The sequence below is a fragment of the Lepus europaeus genome, chromosome 1, assembly GCF_033115175.1.
Source record: "Lepus europaeus isolate LE1 chromosome 1, mLepTim1.pri, whole genome shotgun sequence".
In the NCBI taxonomy this organism is placed as follows: domain Eukaryota; kingdom Metazoa; phylum Chordata; class Mammalia; order Lagomorpha; family Leporidae; genus Lepus; species Lepus europaeus.
The window spans coordinates 144,437,877-144,450,989 of record NC_084827.1 but is presented as its reverse complement, the minus strand read 5'-3'; the positions used below and the strand labels follow the sequence as shown (position 1 = coordinate 144,450,989).

General features: G+C 42.2%; 1 protein-coding gene across 1 annotated transcript in view; it reads right to left on the bottom strand.

The window, feature by feature from the left end:
• The window catches only part of LOC133767119 (aldehyde oxidase 3-like), a 136,162-nt gene that overhangs the window by 28,519 nt on the left and 94,530 nt on the right, over positions 1-13,113 (bottom strand). Inside the window, exon 32 of the mRNA XM_062201333.1 lies at positions 2,854-2,919. Within this exon, the coding sequence (XP_062057317.1) occupies positions 2,854-2,919 (66 nt within the window). The remainder of the gene's footprint in view (positions 1-2,853; positions 2,920-13,113) is intronic.

The window sequence follows — 13,113 nt, the reverse complement described above, 5'->3', positions numbered from 1 at the left end:
AAGAGTTGGGTCATTGGAAACAGACCTGCCCTGGAGTCGAAGGGCTCTAGGTTAGAGCCTCAGACCTTGCTCACTCTAAGCTGAAAAGCCCTTCATTCAGCCCAACTTCCAAAGTGACCACTGCTGCTGAGGGGACAGCCAAGTAGGGTCAGCAACATTGCAGGCAGAACTGTATATTAGCTAAAAATGTTTTTCATTCTCTCTGAGCCAGCTCTGCTCCCAGGCCAGCTAGGTAATGAAAGGCAACAGGGTACCTCCCTTATGATGTACCCCATGTAATCAGATAGATAGGTCTGAGCCTCATAATTGGCAAGACCTTAAAGCCCACCTGATTATTTTCAAGACTTTGTTAGTTTCTATTTGCTGCTCAGTGAAAAAAACAAACAAACAAACAACTTGCTCATGGTTTAGACACCTTTCTTAGTACCTCCTCCAACAATGACTCTGTCCTCTGTTATTTTAGATCTTGTGATTTTAAACTGCTTGTTAGATTCATTTTCTTCAGACTTGAAAAAGTAATATTCTAGGTGGCCACGCACAGGAAACCTCCCATGGAAGCAGCTTCTGCAGCTGGCACTGCACCCCCCTGGAGAAGCCATCTCCTGCTGCAACCCTGCCTTGACTCCCCTTCCCAAAGACGCCCCTTTGCAGCACGAAGCAGCCAGAGCGATCATTGCCCAGTCCCCCAACAGATGTTAGGGAACATTCTTGTTAAGGGGGGGATGTAAAGAATCAGATGGGTTAACAGGTAGTCAGGGGATCCCAGTGGAATTTGGGGTATAAAATATTTGCTTCCTTCCCCAAAAGAACATTATCTTTAGAACAAAATGTTCTCATTCCTTCAAATCTCCAAATTTATCATGAGAATAGCAAGGGAGTGGTAATTACATTTGAGCTCAGTTTATTGTGAAAACAAGTTACCTATCCCACCCTTCTGGAAGGTTTTTTGTTTTATAATGAGCAAGCCAGACAGGATAAAGGATTATAAATCAGGTCCTTTGGGTTTTGTCCCTTCCTGGTAACTGAATGCCAATCTGTCAAGTTTTTTTCTTTCTAAATTGTACTTAAAAACCCTAGTGCTGCCAGGTTCTTTGGGTTCTTTACTCTCTTGGAAGCCCCCCTCCATGCTGCTCTGGCTGGAGGTCTTTGACTCTAATAAATCTTTTTAAATCTAAAAAAAATAAATAAATAAAACAGTTAAAACTCATCTCACTGGTCTGATAAGTCATTTACAGGGCACTGATTTTTGAACCACATGCCCACTTCTCCTGGGGCCCTTCCTCTGGAGCAAGGTTCGTTCATCCCTGGGTCATTCAACAGCAGCAGAACTACTCTCCAGCTCTCTTTCCAGTTCCCCGGGTCCTTTCCAAGTTGGCGGATGGCTGCCAGTCTTGGATCTGTCTTCTCCCAGGGGACACTTTCTCAGCACATTTCTTCAGCAGTGGGCTCACCTCCTAGCATCAGTCCTCCTTTTTCTGTCATCCCAAGGACTAACTTCTAATACCATCTATTGTATTTTTAATTCAATAGCATGCTTTTTTTTTTTTTTTGACAAGCAGAGTGGACAGTGAGAGAGAGAGAGACAGAGAGAAAGGTCTTCCTCTTGCCGTTGGTTCACCCTCCAATGGCTGCCACGGCCGGCACACTGCGCTGATCCCAAGGCAGGAGCCAGGTGCTTCTCCTGGTCTCCCATGGGGTGCAGGGCCCAAGCACTTGGGCCATCCTCCACTGCACTCCTGGGCCATAGCAGAGAGCTGGCCTGGAAGAGGGGCAACTGGGACAGAATCCGGCGCCCTGACTGGGACTAGAACCCGGTGTGCCGGCGCCGCAAGGTGGAGGATTAGCCTGTTGAGCCACGGCGCCGGCCCTAATTCAATAGCAATTTAAATAGAATTTATCCTGATAAAAATGAGACTCAAGAAGAATCAATGATAGGAACTGTGAAGGTGATGCGGAAATGTACTTTCAAACATTTGCCTCACTTGTATTTGTGATATGCTAATAGGTTTGGGTGACATTTGGATGCCAATAAACGTGATTATATGACTCTTTACTGTGGAATTAAGAACCTCACGGTTTCATCCTTGGCCCACTCCCCACCTACCCCCTGCAATCCTGACTTCTGTGTTTTCTTTCAACTCCAACTTTCTCGTGGATCACTCCCAGATGGATATCTTTAGCTTAAGCCCTGAACTTTGAATTTGGACATCCAACTTTCTTCTTGACACTTCCCCTTGGATCTCTCACAGATGTCTTGAAGTGAACAGTACTAAGCTGAACACATATTCCGTGCTGGAAATTTGGATCTATTCTTGATTCTCCACCTCCCCCACCATTGCTTCTTTTCAACAACCCCAGAGAGTTGCTGATTTTATCTCCTGAGTATTTTTGAACACCCGTCTTTTCCTCATTCCTCCTTCCACTGCCCTAGTTTAAGCCTCTTGTCTCTCTTCCCTATCTGTGCTGAGTTGCTAACTGGTTCTCAGGTCATCAGTTAGTGGTGTCCGTTATCTATCAGCGGATGCCACACACTCCTGAAACATTTGTTGAAAACACAGATTCCTGGGTCCCACTTGATTCAGTGGGCCTGCCAGGGTTTTTCATCTACGTCATCCATAAAAGTTGAATGAATGAATGTAACCCAAGGCATTCCCTTCACTTATTATCTGTAAGATAAAGGGGAAAAGACAAGGAATACTTTTAACTAGTAGAACATGCTATTTAGTGACATCCAGAAAATTGAAGAGTTGCTTATCTCAACCTGTAGCTCGAACAGATAAACTAGTGTGTGATTTGTATGTGAATCATTCAGATATTAACTCACTGATAACTGAGAATAAGGTGTGAACATACCTGTCCTATGTCCACAGCAGGATTTATACTGAAAGAAGCATCTATGACGATATCAGTTCTGATGTTCTGTAGATAATTAAAAACAAGCCAATGGTTAGAGTACATACCACATTTTATCAGCAATAAGATTTTTCCGTACTGAGGTTTAAAAGGTGACCAAAAAATGCTACAGAATACTTGACTCTTGGTAAAAGTCAAACATTCCAAATATTGCCAGTTAAAATGCATTTCATGGAATAAATAAAAATCAGAGGTTTCTACATTAAGCAATGATTGTACAGCCATTGGCATGTAAAAATTCTTCTGGAATTTTTAAAGTTCACAAATATCTAATACTAGAATAACTCTTGTTAAAATTGCAGATTTTCATCTTAATCAATCTTAATGTTATGCAATCATTTAAAACAATGGTGATGAAGATGATGCAATAATGTGTTAAATGGGTGTGGTAGCAGCATATCAAGTGAAAAAAAAGGCTAGAAAATTATATACACAGATAAGACTTTATAAACATATATATATATATATATATATATATATATATATATATATACTTATGAAGGACAAAAATTGAAGTAAATAGCAAAGGATCCAGAATGACCATTTAAAAATAATAGTATCATGGAAAAAAAATTTTTTTTTTGACAGGCAGAGTGGATAGTGAGAGAGAGACAGAGAGAAAGGTCTTCCTTTTTGCCGTTGGTTCACCCTCCAATGGCCGCTGTGGACGGCGCATCGCACTGATCCAAAGCCAGGAGCCAGGTGCTTCTCCTGGTCTCCCATGTGGGTGCAGGGCCCAAGGACTTGGGCCATCCTCCACTGCTTTCCCAGGCCATAGCAGAGAGCTGGCCTGGAAGAGGGGCAACCGGGATAGAATCCGGCGCCCCAACCAGGACTAGAACCCGGTGTGCCGGCGCCGCAAGGCGGAGGATTAGCCTGTTAAGCCACGGCACCAGCCCAACATGGAAAAGTTTTAAAATATTTAACCCTCTTATGATGATGGCAAGTTTGTCTTTAGCCTAGATACCATTTATTACTTAGTTCTTTATAAATCATACTGCTGTAACTCCAGACGGTATCATATTGAATTCCCACAAACACCCATAGAAGATGGACTTTCATACTCTTGTCCTACCCTTCAGAGCTTTGCTTCTTGTATCCTAATTCTCCTGATGATTTCTTGGTTGTTTCTTTCCACGAGGATTTGTGTTTGAGAAGCCCTTTTAGAAAAGGTCCCGGAGGGGGCTGGTGTTCTAGCACAGCAGGTTAAGCCGCTGCCTGCAGTGCTGGCATCCCCTGTGAGCACTGGTTCGAGATCCGGTTGCACCAGTTCTGATCCAGCTGCCTGCTAATGAGCCTAGGAAAGCAGCAGAAGATTGCCCAAGTCCTTGGGCTCCTGCCATCCATGTGAGAGACCCAGATGGAGATCTAGGCACCGGGCCCAGGCCTGGTTGTTGTAGCCATTTGGGAAGTGAACCAGTGCATGGAATCTCTCTCTCCTCTTCCCTCTCCTCTCCCTCTCTCTCTGTCCCTATCGTTCTATACTTCTGTCTTTCAAATAGATAAATAATTAAAAAAACAAACAGTTCATGAGGATGATTTCCCCTTAGCCTTTTACAGATGTTACTCCATCATTTTCTGCCATCAGAGTTGCTGAAAAGAATCCTGGTGTCCGTCTGTTGTAAGTAATCTGTCTTTTTACGTTGGTGGCTTTCTAAAATATTTTCTATATTCTACCCATTACTATAATGTGTCTAGGTGTGGATTTATTTTTATCAACTCCATTTAGCACTTAGTATACATTTTGACTTTTCTATCTCTGTCATTTCTACAAAATTCTCAGTTATCGTCTCTCTGCTGTTCTGGTATTTTACACTTCTAAAATTTCTGTTAGCTTGTTGCCAGGCCATTTCAGTGTGTCCTGCCTGTTTCCTATTTCTCTATCATATTTTTTCATCCCTTCATCTTGCTGCTCTATATTCTCAGTGAATTTTTCAGTATGATTTTTCAATCCACTAATTCTCTTTTTAAATCGATATGGTCTCAAGTTTTCTAAGTTTATCACTATATTTTTCATTATCAGGTTATAAAAATTGTTTATTATTATTTTAACCCTACATGTTTACAGGGCACAGTGTGATATTTTGATATGTGTATTCAAAGTGAGATGATGAAATCAGGCTAATTAGCAGTCTGTCTTCTTAAACACTTACATTTTTTGATTAATAATAATTATATATATTTATAGGAGACAGTGTGACACTTCACTAAATGTATATAATACACAGGGATCAAATCAGGGTAACGAATGCCCCCCTCGTCTTGTCATTACTTAATGTTTGGAGCCTTTGAGTACCTCTCTTCTACTTATTCATAAAATACATAACAGATATAATGACTGCCCTGTGCTGTCATTATCAGGATATTTTATTGGCCATGTCCATGTGTACTTTTTTTGATTCAAGGTCACCAACTTTCATCATAGCCTCCTAGTTTTGGAAAAATTGGAAACACTTCTTTGAGAATCTTTCATTTATTTCTCTTTAAAATTTTGTATCTATTATTTATTTATTTTATTTGCTTCAGTAGGGAGGGGAGAGAGAAAGAGAGAGAGACAGACAGAGCTCCCATCCACTGATTCACTCTGCAAAAGCCTGCAATGGAGCCAGGATCTGGGAATTCTGTCTAGATCAGTCACATGGGTGGCGGAGACCCAACCACTTGAGCCATCACCCGCTGTCTCCCAGGGCGTGAGTTAGTAGAAACCTAGAACCAGGAGCACAGCCAGGACTTGAACCCAAGCACTCCTATATGGGATGCCAACATCCCAGCTGGCATCTTAGCAGCTAGGCCAAGGGCTCACCTCTTAAACTATATTTACCTTGAAGTCATTTCACTTTGCTAGGCTTATACACTTTGCTAAATTCTCCCATTGGCTGTGTTTAGTGGCATTTTATTTTAAAACCACTGTTTTTTTTTTTTAAGATTATTTATTTATTTGACAGGTACAGTTAGATAGTGAAAGAGACAGAGAGAAAGGTCTTCCTTCTGTTGGTTCACCCCACAAATGGCCACTACGGCCAGTGCTGCGCCGATCCGAAGCCAGGAGCCAGGTGCTTCCTCCTGGTCTCCCATGCAGGTGCAGGGGCCCAAGCACTCAGGCCATCCTCCACTGCCCTCCAGGGTCACAACAGAGAGCTGGACTGGAAGAGGAGCAACCGGGACTAGAACCCGGCACCCATATGGGATGCTGGCACCGCAGACGGAGGATTAACCAAGTGAGCCACGGCGCCGGCCCCAAACCACTGTGTGTTTTTAAAATGTAGTCTGCAAGCTCATCCTCTGTGGAGCTGCCGTTGCCTTTCCTCCCTTCGCCACTCCGCCCTGGCAGCTTTGTGGTTCCTTGGTTAGCAACCAGGTCTCTGTTGGCAGCTTCCGGGCATTATGCCCTGGGGATATTGCTCCCGGTTGGGCCACTTCCTAGTTTCCAGACAGGAACGGCAGCCTTCTTCAGATCCAGGAATGGTCAGGAAGCTGGGCCTCAGCCTGTTTTTCTTGGTGAATAGAATCCTGTCCTCCCACCATGGAGAGGGTGGCCTTCCAAACCACTTCCCCTGAAGAATTCAGTTCCTGGCTGCTTGCATTTGTTTTCCATCCTGGAGTGTGGTGGGCCTAAGGCTTGCTCCCACAGGATCCGTGAACTCCACTCCACAGGTGAGGAAATGAAGGGGTAAGAACATTCTATCGCTAGCCCGAGGTCACCAACAAATACCCGGCTGTTTGATACATAGGCCTGTTGATGCATCCAAACTACAGGCTTGTGACTGCTCTGGCACATTGGGCTGTCTCCCTCCCTCTCACCCTGAGTACCTCAAGAGCAAGTGCCGTGTCGTACAGGACGTCAGAGTCTGGGAGAAAGTATTCCCAGTGCTCCGAACGCAGTGCAGTGTGAGCCCAGCTAGGAGGACTTGGGGTCGAGTTCCAAATTTCTATGAAGATGTTGACATGCCAGCAGGCTCCTGTCCCTTGGGTCCCGACCTACATGTTCCTGTTGTGGGCCACAGCCACTGTGCGCTTCCTAGGAGGTTTTCAAAGGATGGAGTCTTTCCAGAGGAAATAAAAATTAGAAGTCTGTGGCTTTCTCTCCAGCTAGGACAGAATGACACAGTAGGCTACCCACATGGAAAGGCACTGTATCCAGCAATTGCGTAGCTCCTCCTTGCTGTGAGCTAGTGAACGGTGGCTGAACTGGATGTGGATTTGCCATTTGTGGTAGTTTAACGCTCACTTTGTGCAACACCTGGAATTACTGTGATATGTGAACGAAATATGGCAAGTAGAGCCAGGTATTCTGTATTTGAGTCTTTACTACATCATCCACTGTCTGTAACTTTGACCTGGTCCTTTAATTGCTTTGAGTCTCCGTCTTCTCAAAGTCATCTGTAAAAAGCGAATCTTGGGTGGATGTTTGGGGTAGCAGTTAGCTGACCATTTGGGACACCCACATCTTCAACTCCCAGCTCCACTTCTGATCCAGCTTCCTGCTAATGCCCATCCTGGCAGGCAGCAGATGATGGCTCAAGGTCTTCGGTCCCTGACACTTAAGTGGGAGACTTGGATTGAGTTCTGGGTTGCTGGTTTAGCCAGGGGAGTTTTAGTCAGCACGTGGGAAGTTAACCAACAGATAGAAGATCTATGTCTGTCTCTCAATTGATAATTGATAAAAGAAATAAAAATTTTTAAAAATAGAATTGCCATAATAAAATCTACCTCATGGAGTCATTACAGAGATTAATGAGGTAAGAGACTAAAAAGGTCTCCCTTACTTGTGAAGGAACATACAAATGCTAATGTTATACATAAGCATATTTGTGGGATACAGTTGTTAGAACAATGTATTGATAGTTCTACAAATAAAACTAGACATTCACTAACTCAGTGACCATTTATAGAGCACCTGTTATGGGCCAGACATGGACCAGGGCCTGGATAAGAACCCTAAAAAACAGGCAACAAAAACAAAACTTAACAAATGGAATTATATCAGCCTCAGAAACTTCTGTACAGCAGAGGAAATGATCAAGAGTGAAGAGACACCCAACAGAGTGGGAAAAAATACTTAGGAGCAACCTATCTGACAGAGGATTAATATTCAGAATATATTAGCTCCTTAAATATCGAAATCACAAAAAACTGCCAGTCCAGTTAAGAAATGGGCAAAGAACCTCAGCAGACAGTTCTCAAAAGAAGAAATATAAGGGACAGCGCTGTGGTGCAGCGGGTTAAAGCCCTAGCCTGAAGCGCTGGCATCCCATATGGGCGTTGGTGCTAGTCCCAGCTGCTCCTCTTCCAATCCAGCTCTCTGCTATGGCCTGGGAAAGCAGAGGAGGATGGCTCAAGTCCTTGAGCCTCTCACCCATGTGGGAGACCAGGAAGAAGCGCCTGGCTCCTGGCTTCGGATAGGTGCAGATCCGGCCATTGAGGCCATCTGGGGAGTGAACTAGCAGATAGAAGACTCCTCTCTCTGTCTCTACCTCTCTCTGTAACACTATCTTTCAAATAAATAAAATATATCTTTCTTTTTTAAAAAAATAAGCAATAAAAATCCCAACAAGTATGTGAAAAAAATGCCCAACATCACTAGTCCTCAGGGAAATGCAAATCTAAACAACAATGAGATATCACCTCACCCCGTCAGAAAGGCTAAAATCCAAAAGATGGAGAGTATCAGGTGCTGGCAAGGAAGTGGACAAAAGGGAACCCTTCTACACTGTTGATGGGAGTGTAAGTCTGTGCAGTCACTCTGGAAAACAGTGTGGAGATTTCTCTAAAAACCAGTAATGAGCTTGCCATATGATCCAGCAATCCCACTTCTGCATATACACCCGAAGACAGGAGGAATATGTTGTATCAAAGAGATACCTACTTCGTTGTCTCCTTTCTACCATGTAGAATAAATACTCGGACTTAATTTTCTTCCAGAGATAGAGGGATACCTGCCTGTTTTTAATTCCTAAGCTGGAAAAAGATGCAACATTGAAAGAGAATTACAGACCAATATCCCTGATGAACATAGATGCAAAAATCCTCAATAAAATTCTGGCCAATAGAATGCAACAACACATCAGAAAGATCATCCACCCAGACCAAGTGGGGTTTATCCCTGGTATGCAGGGATGGTTCAATGTGCACAAAACAATCAATATGATACACCACATTAACAGACTGCAGAAGAAAAACCATATGATTATCTCAATAGATGCGGAAAAAGCATTTGATAAAATACAACACCCTTTCATGATGAAAACCCTAAGCAAACTGGGTATAAAAGGAACATTCCTCAATACAATCAAAGCAATTTATGAAAAACCCATGGCCAGCATCCTATTGAATGGGGAAAAGTTACAAGCATTTCCACTGAGATCTGGTACCAGACAGGGATGCCCACTCTCACCACTGCTATTCAATATAGTTCTCGAAGTTTTAGCCAGAGCTATTAGGCAAGAAAAAGAAATTAAAGGGATACAAATTGGGAAGGACGAACTCAAACTATCCCTCTTTGCAGATGATATGATTCTTTATTTAGGGGATCCAAAGAACTCTACTAAGAGACTATTGGAACTCATAGAAGAGTTTGGCAAAGTAGCAGGATATAAAATCAATGCACAAAAATCAACAGCCTTTGTATACACAGGCAATGCCACGGCTGAGGAAGAACTTCTAAGATCAATCCCATTCACAATAGCTGCAAAAACAATCAAATACCTTGGAATAAACTTAACCAAGGACGTTAAAGATCTCTACGATGAAAATTACAAAACCTTAAAGAAAGAAATAGAAGAGGATACCAAAAAATGGAAACATCTTCCATGCTCATGGATTGGAAGAATCAACATCATCAAAATGTCCATTCTCCCAAAAGCAATTTATAGATTCAATGCAATACCAATCAAGATACCGAAGACATTCTTCTCAGATCTGGAAAAAATGATGCTGAAATTCATATGGAGACACAGGAGACCTCAAATAGCTAAAGCAATCTTGTACAACAAAAACAAAGCCAGAGGCATCACAATTCCAAATCTCAGGACATACTACAGGGCAGTTGTTATCAAAACAGCATGGTACTGGTACAGAAACAGATGGATAGACCAATGGAACAGAATAGAAACACCAGAAATCAATCCAAACATCTACAGCCAACTTATATTTGATCAAGGATCTAAAACCAATCCCTGGAGTAAGGACAGTCTATTCAATAAATGGTGCCGGGAAAAATTGGATTTCCACATGCAGAAGCATGAAGCAAGACCCCTACCTTTCCCCTTACACAAAAATCCACTCAACATGGATTAAAGACTTAAATCTATGACCCGAAACCATCAAATTATTAGAGAACATTGGAGAAACCCTGCAAGATATAGGTACTGCAACTGAGAGAAAGTATGGTTAACTGAGGTTACTAAAAAGAAAAAGCAATTCAAATCAATTGGCAATCTACAAAAAGAGTTAAAGATTTTAAAAGCTATTATTAAAATTGATGTATTGGTCTATTATGCTATATTATATGTGTGTACATATTGTATGTCCACATGGGGAAATTTTATTAAGAGTTTTATTTTAAATGGCTTATAGATAAGATTGTCCATAAATTTAAGCTGCTAAAATCAATCAAAGATACATTTTAATTTGTGTGACCTGAATCTGTGTATCATATGTTTTAGACTTGTTGGTAGAAAGAAACTAAAAACATTTTAGATGGTTGTGCTTAAGTTTACTGGCTAAACAAACTACACCATGTTAGATATTTAAGAGGTGTTTTCAAATACATGATTCTTAAAATTTATAGAAGGCATTGGACCTTCTGGTAAATGTTTTCTTAAGTTGTTATCTAATGGTTGAAACGGTTTGCTAAGTATTCATGTGATATTGCTATTGTCAGCAAGCGATCTAGGACTTGCTCCCTCATTTCTCTATTCTAAGCCCAACTTGTTCTTTCATTTCTCTATTCTCTTCAAGGTAGGAAACTAATTCTATTATGAAGGAATCTGTAGGATGCACAATTTAATCTCTAGACCTTATAAAAGAGATGGCTAACATTTTTCTGCAATAGCATAGCCAAAATAAGAACTCAAATAATAATCTCATAGCTTGATTCACTTCGCCATCAGCGAAGTATACAGTAAGTAGAAAAAACCTCCCTTTCAGACCAAAGGGAAAGAAAGTTTTAAAGTGAGAATATAATTTTCCTCATGGGCATTGTCTACCTTAGAAAAACTACTACAGAACATGCCTGTGACTATAGACTTGTAGTTCAGGCCACCGAAGATTAGAGATGGGAAACGGGCACTCCCTTGACTTGCATCCTCTGGTCTGCTTTAACACAAACCAGGAGGAAAAGAAAGCTCGGCATCAGAAGCAATGGGTGGCAGGCCTATTAATGGCTGATCTGTACAGTGATCTGCCCTCAAGGAGACCCAACAGGCCAGTCCACTGCAGTGGCTTTCAATGTGGTAAGCCTGGGCTTCAGCAGAAGTCAGCTTGTGAAGAGCCCTGGCAGCTCTGCCAAGAGTTGGATCACTGGAAATGGACCTGCCCTGGAGTCGAAGGATGCCCAGGTCAGAGCCACAGATCTTATTGGCTCTAAGCTGAAAAGCCCTTCACTCAGCCCAACTTCCAAAGTGACCACTGCAGCTGAGGGGATGGTCAAGTAGGGTCAGCAACATTGCAGGCAGAACTGTACATTTCTTGTTAGAGATGCCACCTGCCTTTACCTGGCCAGCTCTCCTCCCAGGCCAGCCAAGTAATGAAAGTCAACAGAGTGCCTTCCCCTAGGAGGTTCACACCTCCCTTAGGATATACCCCATGTGAAGAGATAGATAAGTCTGGGCCTCTTAACTTACAAGGCCTAAAGCCCAACAGATTATTATCAAGCCCCTTCTATCAGGTTCTATTTGCCTCTCAATCAGAAAACTTAATTGTAGCTTAGACAGCACCTTTCTTAGCTCCTCTAATAATGACTCTGTCCTTTGTTCTAGACCCTGTCTAGCGCATTTGGGCCTCATTCCTTTGTAATCATAACCTCTACTCTACCACTAATGGCTCTACTCCCAACATGTGTGTACTGATGGTCCTCTTCCCCACTTAATGCTGTATAATTGTTCAAACCTGGTAAATGCCACTCTTAGGATCATTGGTTACTATCCTCACTCTGTCTTTTATGACCTTGTCTAAATATGATCAGAGTCGGCAAACTTGGAAGGCTTCCATAGCCTTGGCAACTCATGACGACAGCCTAGGATGGTTACTGGCGCCATAAACTAGAGTGTCAATTTGTTGGGTCAACAACAGGAGCCACTGTGCACTTGCTCCTCATGTGGGATCTCTGTCCTTAATGTGCTGTACATTGTGATTTAATGCTATAACTAGTACTCAAACAGTATGTTTCACTTTGTGTTTCTATGTGGGTGCAAACTGTTGAAATCTTTATACTAAATTGATCTTCTGTATATAAAGAGAATTGAAAATGAATCTTGATGCAAATGGAAGGGGAGAGGGAGCGGGAGGGGGGAGGGTTGCGGGTGAGAGGGAAGTTATTGGGGGGGGGAAGCCATTGTAATCCATAAGCTGTACACTGGAAATTTATATTCATTAAATAAAAGTTAAAAAAAAAAAGATATAGGTACTGGCAAAGACTTCCTAGAAAAGACCCCAGAAGCACAGGCAGTCAAAGCCAAAATTAACATTTGGGATTGCATCAAATTGAGAAGTTTCTGTACTGCAAAAGAAACAGTCAGGAAAGTGAAGACACAACCGACAGAATGGGAAAAAATATTTGCAAACTACGCAACAGATAAAGGGTTGATAACCAGAATCTACAAAGAAATCAAGAAACTGCACAACATCAAAACAAACAACCCACTTAAGAGATGGGCCAAGGACCTCAACAGACATTTTTCAAAAGAGGAAATCCAAATGGCCAACAGGCACATGAAAAGATGTTCAAGATCATTAGCAATCAGGGAAATGCAAATCAAAACCACAATGAGGTTTCACCTCACCCCGGTTAGAATGGCTCACATTCAAAAATCTACCAACAATAGATGCTGGAGAGGATGTGGGGAAAAAGGGACACTAACCCACTGTTGGTGGGAATGCAAACTGGTGAAGCCACTATGGAAGTCAGTCTGGAGATTCCTCAGAAACCTGAATATAACCCTACCATACAACCCAGCCATCCCACTCCTTGGAATTTACCCA